Source organism: Anolis carolinensis, unplaced genomic scaffold (genome assembly GCF_035594765.1).
Source record: "Anolis carolinensis isolate JA03-04 unplaced genomic scaffold, rAnoCar3.1.pri scaffold_7, whole genome shotgun sequence".
Lineage (NCBI taxonomy): Eukaryota > Metazoa > Chordata > Lepidosauria > Squamata > Dactyloidae > Anolis > Anolis carolinensis.
The window spans coordinates 22,505,064-22,529,043 of NW_026943818.1; the positions used below are offsets into that span (position 1 = coordinate 22,505,064).

Below are 23,980 nucleotides of genomic sequence, written 5' to 3' on the forward strand. Positions count from 1 at the left end.
TAATAATAATAATAATAATGGAAAATGAGCACGCAAAGATACTGTGGGACTTCTGAATCCAGACTGACAAAGTTCTGGAACACAACACACCAGACATCACAGTTGTGGAAAAGAAAAAGGTTGCCATCCCAGGTGACAGTCGCATTGACAAAAAACAACAGGAAAAACTCAGCCGCTATCAGGACCTCAAGGTTAAACTTCAAAGACTCTGGCAGAAACCAGTGTAGGTGGTCCCGGTGGTGATGGGCACACTGGGTGCCGTGCCAAAAGATCTCAGCCGGCATTTGGAAACAATAGACATTGACAAAATCACAATCTGCCACTGCAAAAGGCCACCCTGCTGGGATCTGCGCGCATCATCCGAAAATACATCACACAGTCCTAGACACTTGGGAAGTGTTTGACTTGTGATTTTGTGATATGAAATCCAGCATATCTATCTTGTTTGCTGTGTCATAATAATAATAATAATAATAATAATAATAATAATAATAATAATAATAATAATTTTATCCTTGTACCTTTATCCTTTATCCTCTATCTCCCCGCAGGGACTCAGGGCAGCTTACAAATGCAATAGAGTATACATACAAAAACATCAAACGCCGAAAACGCACAAATGAAAAATTAAAACATATATGATTAAAATCAAACCATTAATAAGACACAGTTAAAATACATCAATAAAAACATAAGGATGGGCTGATCAAAGTGCACTAAGTGAGACTTGTAAACATAGAGGAAGTTAAAGGTGCTATAAGAACATTGGGGAGATATTGATATTGTTATTGCCACTTCACAGAGGATTGAAGATACAGAAGAATTAAAAGCACACCCCTAATGTCTTTTAAAGCCATATTAAGGCAAGGTTTCTATGTTCCATCCCAGTCCCTAGAGTCTTTAAATCTTTGGTATGCTGTAGTGGAAGAGATCAAATCTCTCCTCGCTCTCTTGTCAACATTTCTTCCTACCCTCTGATTTTGTCCTCAGACTAGAGCTGTGTGCTTTCAGTAGGTGTTGCTTGCAAGAGTGCACAATAAAAGTGGGTACCACCTTCTCCAACTCAGGGTTTTCTCAGACGGTGAAATGGATGCATTTGGTTGCTAGGAGCCGATGGGTTGTTGCCTACCTCTGTTGCCTCTTGTGAGGAGGAGGAGGGCATCTGTGCTGCAGCGTGGGCAAGTGTGGAGCGTGTCGAGGTAGAGGAAGAGGAGCAAAAAATTCTCGCATGGTGGCCAATGCCAAAGACATAGACTGGAAAATGAAAGGGATGCTAGGGAAAGGTGTGAAAATGACTAACACTATTGCAATGTTTTATAAATACACGCAGGAAAGAAATGTGATATTCCACATCGTTTTAAAAGTGTGGGAAAGCCTCTAATTGCTGTCTTCTTTAAAATATATATAGAGATCTTTTACAAAACTATTTGTTTGACCATAGGGACAGAGACATCCTGAAACAGATAAAGCCGGGAAAAAGAACTGAAGACAGTAGTGGAGGTGGTGTATGTATACATCTGTCTTTATATTTTGATTTTAATGATTGTTTTTATTTATGTTGATGTTTTTTACTGGGATAATTGTTTTATTGCTTTGTTACTGTTTTGTTTGTTTTATCAGGCCTGGCCCCATGTAAGCCGCCCCGAGTCCCTGAATAGTTATTATTATTATTATTTCTATAATAATATGGTTGCCTCAGCTTGATAGTAATAAGAGTGAAATCAATTTGTATGGATCTCTCAGTGCAGGGGTCCTCAAACTTTTTAAGTCGAGGGCCGGTCCACAATCCTTCAGACTGTTGAGGGGCCGGATTATCATTAGAAAACAATACAAACAAATTCCGATGCACACTGCATATGTCTTATTTGTAGTGCAAAAACAACAACAACAACAATGAAAGAACAATACAATATTTAAAAATAAAAACAATTTTAACCAACATACATTTATCAGGATTTCAATGGGAAGTGTGGTCCTGCTTCTGGCCAATGAGATGGTCATATTAATTAGGGTTGTTGTTGTTGTTGTGTGCCTTCAAGTCATTTCAGACTTTGGGTGAGCCTAAGTCTAAAATTTATTTATTATTTATTTACTGCATTTATTTACTACATTTGTATCACACCCTTCTCACCCCAAAGGGGACTCAGAGTGGCTTACAAATTATATGTACATACAATATATTATATTATTAGCATAGCACAATATTAGCATTATATATTACTATATTGAACTGTACCACTATACTGTAATATTATTAGTAACATTATATGTAATATAGAATATATAATTAATATTATTATATGGTATTATTTTTAGTGTTATATTGTATTACATTATAATATTATTATCAACATTATATGTATGTACAATATATTATATTATAAAACTGAGGGTGGGGGCCTTAGTTTGGGGACCCCTGTCTCAGTGTATTGGTAAGAAGATCACTTCATCTGTCTTCTGCACCCCTTTCTCAATCCCGTGCCACTCAGATTCATAGAACAGAGATGGGAGAAGTGCGGCATGTAGGCTGCAAAGTGGCCCTTGGACCCTAATTTGTGATCCCTGAAATCCTCTATGGGTTAAAAAAAGGCACAATTTTCAATCAGTCCTCTATATCCACTGATTTTGCATCCATGGTGCCAACCATTTACAGCTCATTATAAAAGATACACAACAAAGCTGCAAGGCTATTCAATGCTAATCAAGGTGGCCAACTGCAACATTCACACTTGCCTCAAACAGACGGGTTCTTTCTCTCACCTTGGACATCATTCCAGATATATAAACCCCACTTGCCTAGTTTCCAACACCTCACAACCTCTGAGGATGCCTGCCATAGATGTGGGCAAAACATCAAAACATCTGGGCGTCCCCTGGGCAACGTCCTTTCAGATGGCCAATTCTCTCACTCCAGAAGCGACTCAAGTTGCTCCTGACACACACACACACACAAAATCAGGAGAGAATGCTTCTAGAACATGCCATACAGCCCGGAAAACTCACAGCAACCCATACACAACAAACCTTGATATTTCCATTACAGTAGAGTCTCACTTATCCAACATAAACGGGCCAGCAGAACGTTGGATAAGCAAATATGTTGGATAATAAGGAGAGATTAAGAAAAAGCCTATTAAACATCAAAATAGGTTATGATTTTACAAATTAAGCACTAAAACATCATGTTATACAACAAATTTGACAGAAAAAGTAGTTCAATACGCAGTAATGTTATGTTGTAATTACTGTATTTACAAATTTAGCACCAAAATATCATGATGTATTGAAAACATTGACTACAAAAATGCGTTGGATAATCCAGAACATTGGATAAGTGAGTGTTGGATAAGTGTGACTCTACTGTACATATAAGGGACACTAGGGGCCCCTGGTGGCACAGTGTGTTAAAGCGCTGAGCTCCTGAACATGCGGACCAAAAGGTCCCAGGTTCAAATCCCAGGAGCGGAATGAGCACCCGCTGTTAGCCCCAGCTCCTGCCAACCTAGCAGTTCGAAAACATGCCAATGTGAGTAGATAATAGGTACCGCTCTGGCGGGAAGGTAACAGCGCTCCATGCAGTCATGCCGGACACATGACCTTGGAGGTGTCTACGGACAACGCTGGTTCTTTGGCTTAGAAATGGAGATGAGCACCAACCCCAGAGTCGGACACAACAGGGGAAACCTTTACCATTACTTATAAGGGAAACCATTTTCTGAAGCCATTATATGTAATTGGGCTTGGATATCTAGATTTTGGCGCCCCATACAGTTACCCACCTCTGCCCTAAAAGGGCAGAGAGAAAAAGGAGAGAGATCGAGAGAGTGCCATGCATATATCAACTGAAAGAATCCTTTCTTTTCTCAGGCTGTTTGAAGAACATGAAGGGAAGAGAGGACGGGTAAGGAAGGACCAGATGGTCCCCCTCGGGGAACCGGGCCCGGCCAGCGGACTGCCAGTTGCCCACCTTTAGATCTATTAGCTCTAATTTGCTTTGTAGTCGGATTGTCTGCCAAAAATCATGTACACAGTGGAGGGGGAGGCGGCACAGGAGACAAAAGGTCAACGTTTGAAAGCAAGGTCCTTATCAGCATGCACACTCCAAATCCAGCATCCTCCAAGGACATGCTTTTTATTTTGTTCAATTTATCTTACATCTCTGCCAAGCGGTTGAACTGCTGCACGGCACATATTAAGGAGGCTGTCACTTTTTTTCTCATGGCTCCCCCGGCCCCAATAATCAAGGGAATTGTTATGTGATTCACAGATACCAAAGGACTGCTTGCTCCTAATTGCAAGAACCTCAAAAAAAAAATGCCTGCTATTCAGCTGTCAGTATAAAGCTGCTTCCAAGTCAGAGCCTTTATCCATTTGGAAAATGAATTACGATTGGTTCTAACCAGAGTAGAGGGATCCCATTTAAGATCACTAGAGAAATCTGGCAGCTGATGTAGATGGTTGCGTCAACTGAAAACACATGCCGCAGTCAATATAACATCTTTCCTGGCAGTTGCCATGCCATGTATTATAAAATACAGAAGGTGGCAAATATCCAAGAGCCACAAGGATGTCCTTGAGAAAAATAATGGTGATGGTTAGGAAGTCAAGGGTTTGGGCAGGTAAGCTAGTTAGGTCAAGGGTTTCAGCTGGGGGACTAGTTTAAAAGTTGTGGTTTATACTGTTTTAATTGTTTTAATTTGCCTTTTGTTTGAATTGCTATATTGTGTGTTGAGGCCTTGGCCTTTGTAAGCCACATCGAGTCCTTCGGGAGATGCTAGCGGGGTACAAATAAAATTTAATAATAATAATAATAATAATAATAATAAAAATGGGTGATCGGGTTTAAAAAATATTTCATTAGATAGGCTGTTTTGTATTAAATCGTATGGCAGAGTTTCAACCTGCAGGTAACCAAGAAATCTTTATTGGACTATTGGATTATGACTTGTTAGGATTACAACCTAATGGGGATTATGACCTGTTAGGATCATAATCTATTGGGTAGCAGAGTTTCAAAAGTATTCCTTTAGTTTATTGGGCAACTGAAGATCACGGGGCGTGTAAATATCTTGTTTTTATTTGATGCTCTCAGCAAAGATTCAAGTAATCTTATTTAAAATAGTTCTCTTTCATAACAATCAACTTCCAAGGGACTAAAAGCCACAACTGTCTTCCAACGTTTAACACTGTCTTCTGTATTCAAACAGACTCAAGCCTCAACTGTCTCTAACTCCTACTCCTGGCTTCTGTATTCAAACAGACTCAAGCCTCAACTGTCTCTAACTCCTACTCCTGGCTTCTGTATTCAAACAGACTCAAGCCTCAACTGTCTTCTAACTCCTATCACTGGCTTCTGTATTCAAACAGACTCAAGCCTCAACTGTGTCTAACTCCTACCCCTAGCTTCTTTATTCAAACAGACTCAAGCCTCAACTGTGTCTAACTCCTACCCCTAGCTTCTTTATTCAAACAGACTCAAGCCTCAACTGTCTTCTAACTCCTGCCACTGGCTTCTGTATTCAAACAGACTCAAGCCTCAACTGTCTTCTAACTCCTACCACTGGCTTCTGTATTCAAACAGACTCAAGCCTCAACTGTCTTCTAACTCTTACCACTGGCTTCTGTATTCAAACAGACTCAAGCCTCAACTGTCTCTAACTCCTAACACTGGCTTCTGTGCTCAAGCAGACTCAAGCCTCAACTGTCATTCCTCAACTGTCTTTCTAAACAGTCACTGAACTAGTCACATGATCTGCAGCCCCTTCCACTGCTTCAAGTACACAGAGCTAAGAAAACTGCAAACCAAAGAAGACATACACTTCAAGAAATAAACTGAGACATTATAAAACAGACAAACATTAAATAGAGAAGACTTGAGAAGACTGCTATCTCCAACAATCTTGTTTTTCTTTATAAAAACATTGGCTGATATGTTCTCTGCTTTGGAACTAATTTCCGCAAATGCCTAACTCCAAATTTAAACTCAAGTCATCTCCTCTTAGTCAGGAAAACAAACTAAGATGACTCTTTACACGTGTCCTGGTCCTTGTTTTTCCTAAATGTGTATCTGACTTCAATCGTATTATCAATGGCCAGGTCCTGTCCTATTTTGTAGCTCGACAAATTTGAGTGTCACATTTTTAAAACATTATAAAGAATTAGGCAGGCCAGAGGTAAGGATAAACATCTAAGGAGTTTGCTTACAGGCGTTTTAATCTCCCCCTAAGGCTGATTTTTACGAGCCCCCTTTTTAATGTAAAGCAAGGGTAAGTTCTTCAAATAACTACCATGTCTGTACACTTACCTAAGGCAGGCACTAATGAGGAATGGCTTTGTCCAAATCTTGTTGTCATTTGATTGGTCAGCACTACCTGAAAGTGAGAGGCAAGAAATCTACATGGAATATAGGCAATAAAGATGGAGTAAGGGAGAGAAAAGCCCAATACAATTGTAATTAATTAAAATATCCTGTCTTAGTTAATCACGTCAATTCAGCGCTCAGGTAACCAGAAGTTAATAATGGCACCTCAGACACATTGGACTATTGGATTATGACCTATTAGGATCACAACCTAATGGGGATTATGACCTGTTAGGAACATAACCTATTGGGTACCAGAATTTCAAAGGTGTTCCTTTAGTATATTGAGTAATGGAAGATCACTGGGCACATAAACATCTTGTTTCTATTCGGCATTTTAGTTTGTATCTTTGACTTATAGTCTTTAAAAGTCTTGTCAAAAACTATATTGCTCTTCCATAACAGTCTACTTCCAAGGGACCCAAGCCTCAACTGTCTTCTGATTCCTAACACTGGCTTCTGCACTCAAACAGACCCAAGCCTCAACTGTCTTCTAACTCCTAACACTGGCTTCTGCACTCAAACAGACTCAAGCCTCAACTGTCTTCTAACTCCTAACACTGGCGTCTGCACTCAAGCCTCAACTATCTTCTGACTCCTAACACTGAGTTCTGCACTCAAACAGACTCAAGCCTCAACTATCTTCTAACTCCTAACACTGGGTTCTGCACTCAAACAGACTCAAGCCTCAACTGTCTTCTAACTCCTAACACTGGCGTCTGCACTCAAGCCTCAACTATCTTCTAACTCCTAACACTGAGTTCTGCACTCAAACAGATTCAAGCCTCAACTGTCTTCTAACTCCTAACACTGGCTTCTGCATTCAAACAGACTCAAGCCTCAATTGTTTTCTAACTCCTAACACTGGCTTCTGCACTCAAACAGACTCAAGCCTCAACTGTCTTCTAACTCCTAACACTGGCTTCTGCACTCAAACAGACTCAAGCCTCAACTGTCATTCCTCAAATTGTCATCCTTATAAAACAGACAAAACATTTAATAGGGGAGGCCTGAGAAAGTTGCGATCTTCAAGACATGGAAGGAGATACTGGGCAGAGACATGGAAGCACTTCTTCACAGACCAGTGCATCTTGGGAGGTTGGACTGCATAGCCCACGAGGTCTCTTCCAACTCTATGATTCTATGACCACAGAACTGAACTTGCTACTGCAAGATACTAATGGATATAAAGAGAACTTGGACATGTTCTTTTAGGATAGGTGGGATTAGGGTTTACCATTTACTTCCAGGATCAGACCCAACATGCTTTTAAACACGATATTGTTAACACAGCAGATAACCCGCATTGCCTCTTGTCCTGCTTATGGATTTCCCAATGGGAAACGTGGATGTCTATTGTTTGCAGCACCATTTCTGAACTAAAAAGAATTTTGGTTGGATTCTGCCGACTTCTTTTCTAGTTATGTTCTCTGGCTAACACCATCCGCGTAACAGGACGTATTGTCGAGGTTTATTTTTAGCAGCATGGCAATAAAACGAGAAATCCCAGCAGGCGTGCAAAATTGCAGCTTAAGGAGGTGCCGAGTTACCTGGAAACAGGAGTGAGAGCGACAAGAACCATTCCAGGACTTGCGTAAGCTTCATTCCTGAACAATCCTTGTCTGCGTGGTAGGAATTCAGAAAAAAAAGCCACCTATAAATAGTTGTAGCTCAAGTGTGCCCCCCATCGGTGCAACGCTAGCTGGAACTATCAGCATGCACAATCCGTCCAAGCTGAGGCCAAAGCCTGACAGAACAAAAGAGCTTGCAAGCAAGAAGAATGCAAGGAAGTGTTGTCAAAGGTTTTCATGGCCAAAATAACTGGGTTGCTGTGAGTTTTTCGGTCTGTATGGCCATGTTCTAAAACATTCTCTCTTGATGTTTCGCCCCCATCTATGGCAGGCATCCTCAGAGGTTGTGAGGTCTGTTGGAAACTAGGCAAGTGGGGTTTATATATCTGTGGAATATCCAGGGTGGAAGAAAGAACTCTTGTCTATTGGAGGCAAGTGTGAATGTTGCAATTGGCTGCCTTGATTAGCATTGAATGGCCTCTGGATGGATGCCTGCCATAGATGTGGGCAAAATGTCAGGAGAGAATGCTTCTAGAACATGGCCATACAGGCTGGAAAACTCACAGTAACCCAATGCAAGGAAGCTATCTTGCAGGCCTCTATGTTGGATTTTTCACGTTATCTTTACCATATTCCTGTGGGTTTTTTTTTATTTTGTACTGTGAATTACTCAAACATTGTGGCTAATGAACAGACCACAAAAGTACAGTAGAGTCTCACTTATCCAACACTCACTTATCCAACGTTCTGGATTATCCAACGCATTTTTGTAGTCAATGTTTTCAATATATCGTGATATTTTGGTGCTAAATTCATAAATACAGTAATTACTACATAGCATTACTGCATATTGAACTACTTTTTCTGCCAAATTTGTTGTCTAACATGATGTTTTGGTGCTTCATTTGTAAAATCATAACCTAATTTGATGTTTAATAGGGTTTTCCTTAATGCCTCCTTATTATCCAACATATTCGCTTATCCAACATTCTGCCGGCCCGTTTATGTTGGATAAGTGAGACTCTACTGTAGTAGCAATTCATAAAAACGAAATTATATTTCTGTTGATCACTGCATCATGTAAATAGTGATTTTCATCCAACTTGGAAGGAACCTTTGGATTAGTATGCCTTTAAAGATAGCCTATATATATTGTACATTCAATACAAACATTCTGTTAAACATTGTTTTTCATTCAATAAAGTTTGAAAACTCAAAAAAATTACATTAATTGAGGCATCAGTAGGTTAAATGTTTTTGAATATTTACATCAAGCTCAAATTTAAGATAAGACTGTCCAACTCTGATCAAATCATTATTCTCATCTTCTTCGATGTCAATGTGGTTATGTATCCTTTTAATAATAATATAGTAAAATAATACATGTAATAATAATAATAAATACAGTAAAATAATACAAGTAATAATAAATAGAGTAAAATAATAAATGCAATAATAATAATAAGATCAGAGTGAAATAATAAATGTATTATTAATAATAATAAAAGTAGAGTAAAATAAATGTAATACAGTAGAGTCTCACTTATCCAACACTCACTTATCCAACGTTCTGGATTATCCAAGCCATTTTTGTAGTCAATGTTTTCAATATATATTTTGGTGCTAAATTCGTAAATACAGTAATTACAACATAACATTACTGCGTATTGAACTACTTTTTCTGTCAAATTTGTTGTAAAACATGATGTTTTGGTGTTTAATTTGTAAATTCATAACCTAATTTGATGTTTAATAGGCTTTTCCTTAATCCCTCCTTATTATCCAAGATATTCGCTTATTCAAGGTTCTGCCGACCCATTTAGCTTGGATAAGTGAGACTCTACTGTAAATGAAATTATATTTCTGTTGATCACTGCATCATTTAAAAACTGATTTTCATCCAACTTGGAAGGAACGTTTGGATTAGTATGCCTTTAAGGATAGCCTAAACAGTAGAGTCTCACTTATCCAGGACTCGCTTATCCAACATTCTAGATTATCCAACACATTTTTGTAATCAATGTTTTCAATACATTGTGATATTTTGGGGCTAAATTCGTAAATACAGTAATTACAACATAACATTACTGCGTATTGAACTACTTTTTCTGTCAAATTTGTTGTATAACATGATGTTTTGCTGCTTAATTTGTAAAATCATAACCTAATTTGATGTTTAATAGGCTTTTCCTTAATCTCTCCTTATTATCCAAGATATACGCTTATCCAAGCTTCTGCCAGCCTGTTTAGCTTGGATAAGTGAGACTCTACTGTATATCATTATATGGTAATATTATTAGTAGTATTACATTTAATATATAATATATAATTAATATTATCATATTGTATTATTATTAGTATAATAATGTATTGCATTATAAAATTATCAATATTTTAATAATATACAATATATTTATATATATGTGTGTGTGTGAGAGAGAGAGACTCTACTGTAAATGAAATTATATTTCTGTTGATCACTGCATCATGTAAAAATCGATTTTCATCCAACTTGGAAGGACCGTTTGGATTAATATGCCTTTAAAGCAAGCCTACATATATAATCTGCATGAAAATCGCTTGCCTTTTTTGCACTCATGCAGAGTGATAATCTGACACATCCTTTGTAAGATTTCTACTACCGGTTAAGCACGGAAAGTTGCAACGCTTTAAAATTCAACATTGTGTGGCTTCAGCACCCTTTGCTTTTATTCTTAGAGATTAATATGTTTCAGAGCAGGTCAGGAAAGGCATGCTCTCTCAAGGATAACCGAGACTAAGACTCAATGTGAGAAATGTTTTGAGCACCCAAAGACACAGGCAGCCATCTGTCAGAGCAGTGGAAGCCGAAGATCATTAGCGGTGGTTAATGATTCTCGCAAGCAAAGCTGGCTTCTGCAGCTAGTGCATAATAACAAGCACCAATCGGGAGATGAATCCCTCCAATTTTAGAATTTTGACGGATTAAGGCAAGCATGGCCAAACTTTGGCCCTCCGGGTGTTTGGGACTTCAACTCTTACAATTCCTAACAACTTGAATAGGAAAAGATCTATATATATAAAAGGGTAATGAAATTTCGGCCTAGGCCAAAACAACAAAACTACACAACCCAGAAACACTAAACTTGGCAGCACAACCCCTCATCCATGCCTCTACGTTCATACAACAAAAAGAAAAGGAAAAGTCCTAATTAGAGGGAGAAGGAATAATTGTTTTTATCCAGTTGCTGCCAGTTAGAAGGCTAAGCTCCTCCCACTTGGTCTCCTAGCAACCCACTCAGCCCAGGGGACAGGCAGAGTTAGGCCTCACTTAGACCTCTTCCACACTGCCTATAAAATACAAATTATCTGATTTTAACTGGATTATATGGCAGTGCAGATTCAAGGCCCTTCCACACTGCTATATAACCCATTTATAATCTTATATTATCTGCTTTGAACTGGATTATCTTGACTCCACACTGCCATATAATCCACTTCAGTGTGCATTTTATACAGCTGTGTAGAAGGGGCCTCATATAATCCAGTTCTAAGCAGATAATATAAGATCCTTTATTTCTCATACCACCATACTTTGCCACAGCAACGCATGGCTGGGCACAGCTAGTAGTCCTATAATGCAAGCTTAGCACATGTTCATTGCAGGGCTTAACATTCTCATTTGGTTTAACTTCTTATTTTACACTTGCGCCCACTCTTCCCCCTCCAGAAGCCAACCCCAAAACTCACAGCTAATGTGTGATCATTGGCGATACTGATCAGCTGCTGAGCCAAGCCATTCAACAGCCGTGTTCGCAGGGAGAGATCTTCCCAGTCGTGTCGGAAAGGGAAGGCAATGCCATCAATCACTACCAGCCGGACCTAATGACAGGATACAAACAGGCTGAAAATGAAACGGGTGAGAAGCAAATGGGACAGTTGCAAGGGGTAAGGAATCCACACTTTCATTTCTGCACTGAAATCCAGCCTTCCCTATTTGCAATGGGTATCTTTTCACTACCTTAAAAAGGTAAAGGTTTCCCCTGACGATAAGTCCAGTCGTGTCTGACTCTGGGGGTTGGTGCTCATCTCCATTTCTAAGCCGAATTGCCAGCGTTGTCCATAGACTCCTCCAAGGTCATGTGGCCGGCAGTAGTATTACTAATAATATTACCATACAATGATATAGGTAAAGATAAAGGTTTCCCCTGACGTTAAGTCCACTCATGTCTGACTCTGGGGGTTGGTGCCCATCTCCATTTCTAAGCCCAAGAGCTGGCGTTGTCCGTAGACTCCCCCAAGGTCGTGTGGCCGGCAGTAGTATTACTAATAATATTACCATATAATGATATAGGTAAAAGTAAAGGTTTCCCCTGACGTTAAGTCCAGTCATGTCTGACTCTGGGGGTTGGTGCTCATCTCTATTTCTAAACCGAAGAGCCGGCATTGTCCGTAGACACCTCCAAGGTCATGTGGCTGGCATGACTGCATGGAGCGCCGTTACCTTCCCGCCGGAGCGGTACCTATTGATCTACTCACATTGGCATGTTTTCAAACTGCTAGGTTGGCACTACTTTACAGATTACAAAACACCCTTTCTTTCAAAGGAAATCCAGTTTTCAGCATGATCTGCTCAGTACCAGATAGAAGACTGCCTCCCTCCAATTTGTGAAGCAATGTGGAAAATACACACAGCGGCACCCTTCTGTGCAGGGAAGGCGTCCTTCTTACCTCCCCTCTAGGTGTTTGCTTTGCCTAACCATTCTATTCATAATTCAGAAGGAAGTCAACAAGAATGCCCAAGGCTCATTCCTATCACTGTGCTTAATTATGATATATTAGGATTCCTTCGCTGCAGCGACCTACGCTGCACAAATTGTTCATTTGTCGCAAGTACGACTTGCGGTGCCTACATCATTTCAAGCCTCCCAAGACAGAAGAGTTTGACATAGCTTCTCCAGAAAGGACAACAATTGGCGCCCTTCAGTATTGGCCAAAGTACATATAGTCCCTGAAGATGGTCAGGTTATATTGGTATATAGAAGAAACACTGAATATCTCTCCCACTCTGGCAGTAAAAATCCAGTTAATGTATATACTCGAGTATAGATTTTCAGCCCTTTTTAAGGACTGAAAAAGCCCCTCTCGGCTTATACTCGAGTGAGGGTCCTGGCTGGCTTATACTCGAGTATATATCATCATCATCATTTACTTATTAATTGCCCTCCATCCAAGATGCTCTAGGCGATTTACAAGCTAAATGGTAAAGGATAAAAATACATACATACAAATATTGATAAAATTAATATAATATATGGTACATTTATTATTTTTCTCTATTTTATTGGTATTATTACATTTATTATTTTACTCTATTTTTATTGTTATTATTACATTTATTTTACTCTATTTTTATTATTATTAATACATTTATTATTTCACTCTGATATTATTGTTATTACATTTCTTTATATTAAAAGGATACATAAGGGCATTTACATTGAAGAAGATGAGAATCATGATTTAATCAGAGTTGGACAGTCTTAAATTAGAATTTTATGTAAATATTCAAAAACATTTAACCTACCGATGCCTCGATTAATGTAAATTTTACTGGTATCTATATTTATTTCTGACCCGAATATAAGCCGAAGCACCTAATTTTATCACAAAAAACTGGGAAAACATTGACTCCAGTATAAGCCGAGGGTGGTCAATTTCAAAAATAAAAATAGATACCAATAAAATTACATGAATCGAGGCATCGGTAGGTTAAATGTTTTTGAATATTTACATAAAGCTCAAATTTAAGATAAGACTGTCCAACTCTGATTAAATCATTATTCTCATCTTCTTCAATGTAAATGCCCTTATGTATCCTTTTAATATAAAGAAATGTAATAACAATAATATCAGAGTGAAATAATAAATGTATTATTATTAATAATAAAAATAGAGTAAAATAAATGTAATACAGTAGAGTCTCACTTATCCAACACTCACTTATCCAACGTTCTGGATTATCCAACGCATTTTTGTAGTCAATGTTTTCAATGCATTGTGATATTTTGGTGCTAAATGCGTAAATACAGTAATTACTACATAGCATTACTGTGTAATGAACTACTTTTTCTGTGAAATTTGTTACATAACATGAAGTTTTGGTGCTTAATTTGTAAAATCATAACCTAATTTGATGTTTAATAGGCTTTTCCTTAATCTCTCCTTATTATCCAACATATTTGCTTATCCAACGTTCTGCCGGTCTGTTTACATTGGATAAGCGAGACTCTACTGTAGTAGCAACAACAATGGAGCAAAATAATAAATGTAATAATACCAATAATAATAGAGAAAAATAATAAATGTACCATATATTCTCGAGTATAAGCTGACCCAAATATAAGCCAACCAGGACCCTTACCCGAGTATAAGCCGAAGGGGGCTTTTTCAGTTTTAAAAAAAGGGCTGAAAAACTAGGCTTATACTCGAGCATATACAGTAAGTGATTAATAAAGATGTTGAACAGAACCAGGCCCAGGACGGAACCCTGTGGCACTCCACTGGGGAATTATCCATACTGGACATAAAGCCATCCTTTGGGTAATTTTAAGAGTCATTCTTGTCTTATTTCTAATTGAAGAACCCCATTAAGATTTCAGGGAAATGGGAGGATTCTTAGAACATACTTTTAGAGCAATTTGAAGGCTTTAGAAATCTCCCCCCCTCTCTCCCACACTCCTTCTGTGAAGGAGGGTTTCCTGACGAAAAGGAGAAGAAAAAAAAAAGAAAAAGATGGAAAGTGTGAAAGGCATTCCTTGCTCATAGCTGCTGACACTTCTGGTACATTTGAGCATCACTTCTGCCAGAATGCAGGAAGGGCTTCACCGTTACCCAAACTGGCACAGGCTGAAAGGCTTGACACATTTCAAGCCCTGAGCTATTTTCCACTGATGCGCAGAGTCAATAACACAAGGAAAGGCATGCCCTTTTATAGCCATCGCTTTGGCTGGGCAGAGCGTGCGTTCCAGGCTTATCTCCTCTTTAGAGAGCAGATACAGAACTACAGAAAATACAGCCAGTTGGATTTGTCCAAAGAGGGCTTGCCATCGCCTTCCTCCAGGGCTGAGAGTGTGTGACGTGCCCAAATGAGTATTCAGGGCTGAATCCCAGAGCCATCGTCCAATGCTTGAACCAACCACACAAGAGAATATGGGCCTATTGTTAATGTGGGATTTGTGTATTGGTAGTGTTTAAATGAAATTTGTGTCTAGCATGTATTGCATCATCCAGAGCAGGGGTCCCCAAACTAAGGCCCGGGGGCCGGATGTGGCCCATCGAAGCCATTTATCCGGCCCCCACAGCACAAGGGCGTAAAGGGGTTGGGCTAAATGACCCAAGGGGTCTCTTCTTCTCTTACAACCCTTATTACATGACACAGCAAACAAGATAGATATGCTGGACTTCGTTTCACAAAATCACAAGTCGAACACACCCCAAGTGTCTAGGACAATGATGACAGCTCTCAGTCATCATTGGAGTGTGGCACCGACGGGGGGATTATTATTATTATTATTATTATTATTATTATTATTATTAACATTAAGGCTGGGTAGCCATCTGTCAGGGGTGCTTTGCTTGTGCTTTCGGTACAGAAAGGCAGAAGGGAATTGGACTCAATGGCCCAAAGGATCTCTTCCAACCCTCTTTTTTTATTATTATTGCTGTTATTATTATTAATTATTGTTGCTCGCTGGCCAACTATAGTCCGGGCCTCCAACGGTCCAAAGGATTGTGAACTGGCCCCCTGTTTAAAAAGTTTGGGGACCCCTGATCCAGAGTATGCTATAGTCTGTAAAGAGTTAATGACTGAGAAGCTGTGTTGACCTTGATGTGTGGCTGGAATCTTGGGAGTATCCAGACTCAAGTGTGTTTGTATATTACTGATTTAGTCAGTTGAGATCTTGCTCTGTTCTAGTTTGTGTCTGCCTAGAGTGAAAGCCAAGCCTGTGTTCGTCTGCAATTCTGTTTGTTTTGTAAAGTAAAGCTTTGTATATATTTTTAACATCGTTTCTGACGTCTCTTCGTTCTGCGCTCCATTGACAACATACAACTGCTGCTACGCTGCGAATTACTCTGACAGTTGGTTATGGGCCCAGATCCCATATTTTTATATTCTCTGGATATAAAACCTCGGAGCAGATCCAGATAGCAGGAGCAAAACCTTTCCCTAAAAATGCACAGAAAATGCTTGCTAACCATATTTAGGCGACACATTTCTGCCCAAATTTAGGTCAGCAGCCAACTGTGTTAATGTTAAGGTCAAGACACAGGCAACACTTGAAAGCGGAAGATACAGGGCAACGAATTCGGGAGTATTTATAACGACAAGTGGAGAAAAAGGAAGATGGGAGAAAGTGGAGGAGCAGAGGTAACTCCGGAGCTAAGGAGCTCAACACACTGTATCTCCACTGGCTCTTCAATGAGCTCAAACCCATCAACATCAGGAGGTCCTAATCTCTGGCCTGAATTGAGGCCAGTATTAGGAGTGAGCTGTAAGGACACACAAGCTGATAGATAAAGAAAAACATGCAAAGCAAAGCCATCCTACCAGTCCTGTTGAAAGATCAGATGGGAATCTAGCATGAGGACAGGGTCACAATCCCACAAACCCGACATGCAATACATGGGTTCAATATGGTCAAGCTATTCTTACTACTTTGATCTATCAATGCTGCTCTGATCCCATATATTTCAAGGAAACCTCTCCTTTTTGGCCCCTTTCTTGACCCCCCTACCTTTGGGTGTTCAGAGAGGAAGTCAGGCAACAGATAGACCTGTGCCAACAGCTCCACATAGTCGTGGCAACGGAAATAGTAGATATGAGAGAGAATATTGTCAAGGGAGAAAGTCTCCAAAGCTGGCGGATGGTCTGAAAGAGGGGGAAAAAAGGGGAAACAATCACATACACATTGTTATAATAATAATAACTTTATTTTTCTATCCCGCTTACATGAGGCAAGGCCCGACAACACAATGAAAATAAAAATAAATACTTAAAAAGCAATTCACAATATAAAAATAGGATAAAAACAGCAATATTGTAACAATAAATAATATCAACTGGCAAGTTTCTGTCATCTTCATGGGTGGGTAGACTAAAAGCAGCAGTACTGAATAGATTGGTAACTAAAGTGCATTATTCACTGACATCCTATCCTTTCAGTTATTTATCATTTACTTATTTACAACATTTATATCCTGCCCTTCTCACCTCAAAGGGGGCTCAGGGTGGCTTACAAGGTATATGTAGATACAATATATTATATTATTAGCATAGCACAATATAAGCATTATTTATTACTATATTGTACTATACCACTATACTCCAATATTATTAGTACCATTACATGTAATATATAATATACAATTATAATGAATACTGATGTAAGTTAACAATAATTTTTAACTGTTTTATAGTGCACTGTACGATTTTTATATATGTGTTTTTGTAAGCCGCCCTGAGTGGGTGAGAAGGGCGGGATATAAATATTGTAGTAAATAAATAATAAATATAATAGTGTACTATTATTATTATATTGTACAGTATTACATTACAATATTATCAACATATGTACATACAATATATTATATTATTAGCAAAGCACAATATAAGCATTATATATTACTATATTGTACTATACCACTATACTCCAATATTATTAGTACCATTACATGTAATATATAATATACAATTATAATAGTGTACTATTATTGTTATATTGTATTACATTATAATATTATCAACATTATATGTACATACAATATATTATATTACAGTAGAGTCTCACTTATCCAAGCTAAACGGGCCGGCAGAAGCTTGGATAAGCGAATATCTTGGATAATAAGGAGGGATTAAGGAAAAGCCTAATACACATCAAATTAGGTTATGATTTTACAATTTAAGCACCAAAACTTCATGTTATACAACAAATTTGACAGAAAAAGTAGTTCAATACGCAGTAATGTTATGTTGTAATTACTGTATTTACAAATTTAGCACCAAAATATCACAATATATTGAAAACATTGACTACAAAAATGGCTTGGATTATCCAGAGGCTTGGATAAGCGAGGCTTGGATTAGTGAGACTCTACTGTATTAGCAAAGCAGAATATAAGCATTATTTATTACTATATTGTACTATACCACTATACTGCAATATTAGTACTAATACATGTAATATGTAATATACAATTATAATAGTGTATTATTATTATATTGTATTACATTATAATATTATTATCAATATTATATTTAAAAGGTAAAGGTAAAGGTTTTCCCCTGACGTTAAGTCCAGTCATGTCTGACTCTGGGGGTTGGTGCTCATCTCCATTTCTAAGCCGAAGAGCTGGCGTTATCCGTAGAAGCCTCCAAGGTCATGTGGCCGGCATGACTGCATGGAGCACCGTTATATTATTATCAATATTATAAAATATATAATTTATTGTATATACTTATAATATTGACAATAATATTGTAATGTAATATAATATTATACTAATAATAATATAATATAAATTATATATTGCATATTATATGTAATATTATTAATAATATTAATAATATTAATAATAATATAATTACCATATAATGATATAGTACAATATATTATTTTAATGTTTTTACTGTTATGCTAATACTATATTGTATGTACCTTTGCCCAGCTCATTTTATGTTTTTATTGCTGTGTTTCTCAAGTGTTTTATAATGATTGTGATTTTTTAAATTTATTTGTGTGTTTTTGTATTTGATATTATTGTATGTTGGTTTTATATCTGTAAGCCGTTCCGAGTCCCTCCGGGGAGATGGTGGCGGGGTACAAAAATAAAATTATTATTATTATTATTTGATTTGTAAGCCACTGAGTCCCCTTTCGGGGTGAGAAGAGCGGGATATAAATGTAGTAAATAAATAAATGAATGTATAAATGCTCGGGCTGTGGCGCAGGCTGGAGAGCAGCTGCAATGAATCACTGCAATGAATCACTCTGACCAGGAGGTCGTGAGTTCGAGGCCCGCTCGGAGCCATGTTTGTCTTGTCTTTGTTCTATGTTAAAAGGCATTGAATGTTTGCCTATATGTGTAATGTGATCCGCCCTGAGTCCCCTTCGGGGTGAGAAGGGCGGAATATAAATGCTGTAAATAAATAATAATTAAATAAATAAACAATATATTATATTATTAGTATTATATATTATTTATATTGTTATATTGACACAGGAGACATGGTGGAATGGTGAGTGATCACAAACCTTCATCTGGATGTGTTTCTGCAATAAGCCGGCAATGCTGGACACAGGCTACTGCCATATCGGCTACTCGGTCGACCATAAAGCTCCCTTCCGTATCTATGAAAACGGCTTCTCCGGCGAGCCCTCCAAAGCTCTCCGGGATTTGTATATCCACCGTCAATTGCATGCTGTAAAAGAAGAGAGAAATGCTTTAGACATCCGTATTGGTCTGCTACTGGATTTTTTGGACAAAGATTTCATATCTGAGCTCTGAATATTCACCATAGCTGTGTTTTGCCAACGCCTGGAGCTCCGCAGATCTCCGTGATTTTGCCAAGTTGAATGCCGCCACCCAGGACTCCATCCAGGGCAGAGCAGAACGTTACGATGAAACCCTGGGCTTGTTCTTCTTCCAAAAGTTCAAGTGCTGTATATTTCCTAAAAGACGTGGCTTCCCCCGAAGACTTTCCTCCCTCGTTGGGTTGCTCCCGTTTGACCACTTGCAGAATTTCTAACGCCTCCTCTTTAGAGATTCCTGCTTCTAAAAAACCAAAACAGAACAGGGTTTGTGTTTTCGAAGGCTTTCATGGCCGGAATCACTGGGTTGCTGTGAGTTTTCCGGCCTGTATGGCCATGTTCCAGAAGCATTCTCTCCTGACGTTTTGCCCACATCTATGGCAGGCATCCTCAGAGGTTGTGAGGTCTGTTGCAAACTAGGCAAGCGGGATTTATATACTGGATGAGAGGATCCCTCTTGTCAAGGTCAGCTAACACCTCCCAACAAAGGATTGCCCCAGGTAGGAAGCAGCCAGGCCTTGAAGCTACAAGGTTATTTGACGCTAATCAAGGTGGCCAATTGCAACACTCACATGTGCCTCCAACAGACACGTGTTCTTTCTCCCACCCTGGACCTTCCACAGATATATAACAACAACAACTTTATTCTTGTATCCCGACCCATCTCCCCAAGGGGACTCACTAGCCTAGGTTCCAATATATTATTATTATTATTATTATTATTATTATATTATGACACAGCAAACAAGATAGATATGCTGGATTTCGTATCTCAAAATCACAAGTCTAACACTTCCCAAGTGTCTAGGACTGTGTGATGTATTATTATTATTATTATTATTATTATTATTATTATTATTATTATTTTTATGACACAGCAAACAAGATAGTATGCTGGATTTCCTATCACAAAATCACAAGTCGAACACTTCCCAAGTGTCTAGGACTGTGTGATGTATTATTATTATTATTATTATTATTATTATTATTATTATTATTATTATGACACAGCAAACAAGATAGATATGCTGGATTTCCTATCACAAAATCACAAGTCGAACACTTCCCAAGTGTCTAGGACTGTGTGATGTATTTTCGGATGATGCGTGCAGATCCCAGTAGGGTGGCCTTTTGCAGTTGGCAGATCGTAAATTTGTCAATGTCTATTATTTCCAAATGCCAGCTGAGATCTTTTGGCACGGCACCCAGTGTGCCCATCACCACCGGGACCACCTGCACTGGTTTCTGCCAGAGTCTTTGAAGTTCAATCTTGAGGTCCTGATAGCGGCTGAGTTTTTCCTGTTGTTTTTTGTCAATGCAACTGTCACCTGGGATTATTATTATTATCATTATTATTATTAAATGCATTTATATCTTGCCCTTCTCACCCCAAAGGGGACTCAGAGCGGCTTACAAATTAAATTTACATACAATATTATATTATTAGCATAGCATAAATTACCATATTGTACTATATCTATATATTGTAATATTAATAACATTGCATGTAATATATAATTAATATTATTATATTGTATTATTAGTATTATATTGTATTACAAAATATTATTATTATATTCATATACAATATATTATATTATTATATATTATTGTAATTTATATTGTGTGTGTGTGTGTGTGTGTGTATGTATATATATATATATATATATATATATGCGCATGTTTTCTGGCCAAACTTCCTGCATTTCCTTGCCTGAGAAAATTGCTATGAAATTCATGTTTGTGATGAGTGAAAGGAAATGGAATTTTCTGAAATATAATATCACAGCGACATCTACTGGTTTAGACCCTTGAATATTTAAATTAACCATGCACTGGGTTGCTGTGAGATTTCCAGGCTGTATGGCCATATTCCAGAAGCATTCTCTCCTGACGTTTCGCCCACAGCTTTGGCAGGCATCCTCAGAGGTTGGGAAGTTGTTGGAAACTAAGCAAGTGGGGTTTATATATCTATGGAATAATGTCCAGGGTGAGAGAAAGAACTCTTGTCTATTGGAGGTAAGTGGCCATACAAAATGCCATTGGCCATTTTGATTAGCACTGAATAGCCTTGCAGCTTAAAGGCCTGGCTATTTCCTGCCTGGAGCATCCTTAGAGGTTGTGAGGTCTGCTGGAAACTAGGCAAGTGGGGTTTATATATCTGTGGAATAATGTCCAAGGTGGGAGAAAGAAAGAACTCTTTGTTTGAGACTGTAGTGTGAATGTTGCCATTGGCCACCTTGATCAGCATTGAATAGTCTTGCAGCTTCAAAGCCTGGCTGCTTCCTGCCTGGGGCATCCTCAGAGGTTGTGAAGTACAGTACCTGGAACATGGCCACACAACCCAAAAGACTCACAGCAACGTATAAAATACAGTAGAGTCTCGCTTATCCAAGCTTCTGGATTATCCAAGCCATTTTTGTAGTCAATGTTTTCAATATATCATGATATTTTGGTGCGAAATTCGTAAATACAGTAATTACAACATAACATTACTGTGTATTGAACTACTTTTTCTGTCAAATTTGTTGTATAACATGATGTTTTGGTGCTTAATTTGTAAAATCATAACCTAAGTTGATGTTTAATAGGCTTTCCCTTAATCCCTCACTGTCTAAGATATTCGCTTATCCAAGCTTCTGCCGGCCCATTTAGCTTGGATAAGTGAGACTCTACTGTATATCATTATATGGTAATATTATTAATAGTATTACATTTAATATATAATATATGATTAATATTATCATATTATATTATTATTAGTATAATATTGTATTGCATTATAAAATTATTGTCAATATTTTAATAATATACAATATATTTATATTATATATGTGTGTGTGTGTATGTAAAATTAGCATAGCATTGTATGGCCATGTTCCTGGTATTTCACTGCTTCTGAAGATGCCCCAGGCAGGAAGCAGCCAGGCTTTGAAGCTGCAAGACTATTCAGTGCTGATCAAGGTGGCCAATTGCAACATTCACACTGTAGTCTCAAACAGACAAGAGTTCTTTCTTTCTCCCACCTTGGACATCATTCGACAGATACAGTAGAGTCTCACTTATCCAACACTAGCTTATCCAACGTTCTGGATTATCCAACGCATTTTTGTAGTTGATGTTTTCAATAAATCGTGATATTTTGGTGCTAAATTCGTAAATACAGTAATTACTACATAGCCTTATTTAGTATTGAACTACAGTAGAGTCTCACTTATCCAACAAAAACGGCCCGGCAGAACGTTGGATAAGCGAATATGTTGGATAATAAGGAGAGATTAAGGAGAAGCCTATTAAACACCAAATTAAGTTATGATTTTACAAATTAAGCACCAAAACATCATGTTAAACAACAAATTTAACAGAAAAAATAGTTCAATATGCAGTAATACTATGTAGTAATTACTGTGTTTACAAATTTAGCACCAGAATATCATGATATATTGAAAACATTGACTCCAAAAATGCGTTGGATAATCCAGAACGTTGGATAAGCGAGTTTTGGATAAGTGAGACTCTACTGATATAATGATATATAATAATATTATACTACACTAATATTATAATACATTGTATATACATGTAATATTAATAATAATATTATGATGTAATACAATGTAATAATAATTATAATTGACTATTATAATTGTATATTTATATTACATGCAATATTACTAATAATATTGCGATATAGTTGTATAATATAATATATGTATATATACTTGTAAACCGCCCTGAGTCCCCTTCGGGGTGAGAAGGGCAGGATATAAATGTTGCAAATAAATAAATAAATAAATAAATACTGTATATAGATATATATGTGTGTGTAAAATTAGAATAGCATTGTATGGCCATGTTCCAGGTATTTCACCGCTTCTGAAGATGCCCCAGGCAGGAAGCAGCCAGGCTTTGAAGCTGCAAGGCTATTCACTGCTGATCAAGGTGGCCAATGGCAACATTCACACTGTAGTCTCAAACAGACAAGAGTTCTTTTCTTTCTCCCACCTTGGACATCATTCGACAGATACAGTAGAGTCTCACTTATCCAACACTAGCTTATCCAACGTTCTGGATTATCCAACGCATTTTTGTAGTTGATGTTTTCAATAAATCGTGATATTTTGGTGCTAAATTCGTAAATACAGTAATTACTACATAGCCTTATTTTGTATTGAACTGCTTTTTCTGTCAAATTTGTTGTATAACATGATGTTTTGGCGCTTAATTTGTAAAATCATAACCTAATTTGATGTTTAATAGGCTTCTCCTTAATCTCTCATTGTCTAAGGTATTCGCTTATCCAAGCTTCTGCCGGCCTGTTTAGCTTGGATAAGTGAGACTCTACTGTATATAAACCCCACTTGCCTAGTTTCCAACAAGACCTCACAACCCCTAAGGATACCCCAGGCAGGAAATAGCCAGGCCTTTAAGCTGCAGTGCTAATCAAAGTGGCCAATGGCAACATTCACACTTGCCTC

At 37.9% G+C, this 23,980-nt stretch overlaps 1 protein-coding gene and 1 long non-coding RNA gene across 7 annotated transcripts in view; one reads left to right on the forward strand and one right to left on the reverse strand.

Moving 5' to 3' along the window:
• Window positions 1-19,278, forward strand: part of LOC134292976 (uncharacterized) — a 43,828-nt gene extending 24,550 nt beyond the window's left edge. The window contains exons 2-4 of the long non-coding RNA XR_010000053.1: window positions 1,442-1,505; window positions 3,868-11,859; window positions 19,195-19,278. This is a non-coding gene — a long non-coding RNA (uncharacterized LOC134292976). The remainder of the gene's footprint in view (window positions 1-1,441; window positions 1,506-3,867; window positions 11,860-19,194) is intronic.
• Window positions 1-23,980, reverse strand: part of rad51c (RAD51 paralog C) — a 38,340-nt gene that overhangs the window by 13,414 nt on the left and 946 nt on the right. For 3 of the 6 annotated variants that reach the window (XM_062958942.1, XM_062958943.1, XM_062958941.1), the window contains exons 2-6: window positions 19,488-19,746; window positions 19,227-19,393; window positions 16,710-16,843; window positions 11,662-11,793; window positions 6,305-6,371 (exon numbers count right to left, since the gene is read on the reverse strand). In XM_062958942.1, coding sequence (XP_062815012.1) covers window positions 6,305-6,371; window positions 11,662-11,793; window positions 16,710-16,843; window positions 19,227-19,393; window positions 19,488-19,746 — 759 coding nt within the window. Of the gene's footprint in view, window positions 1-6,304; window positions 6,372-7,911; window positions 7,984-11,661; window positions 11,794-16,709; window positions 16,844-19,226; window positions 19,394-19,487; window positions 19,747-23,980 lie in introns of those variants that run through there. The other 3 variants (XM_062958945.1, XM_062958944.1, XR_010000052.1) reach the window with 2 other exon arrangements.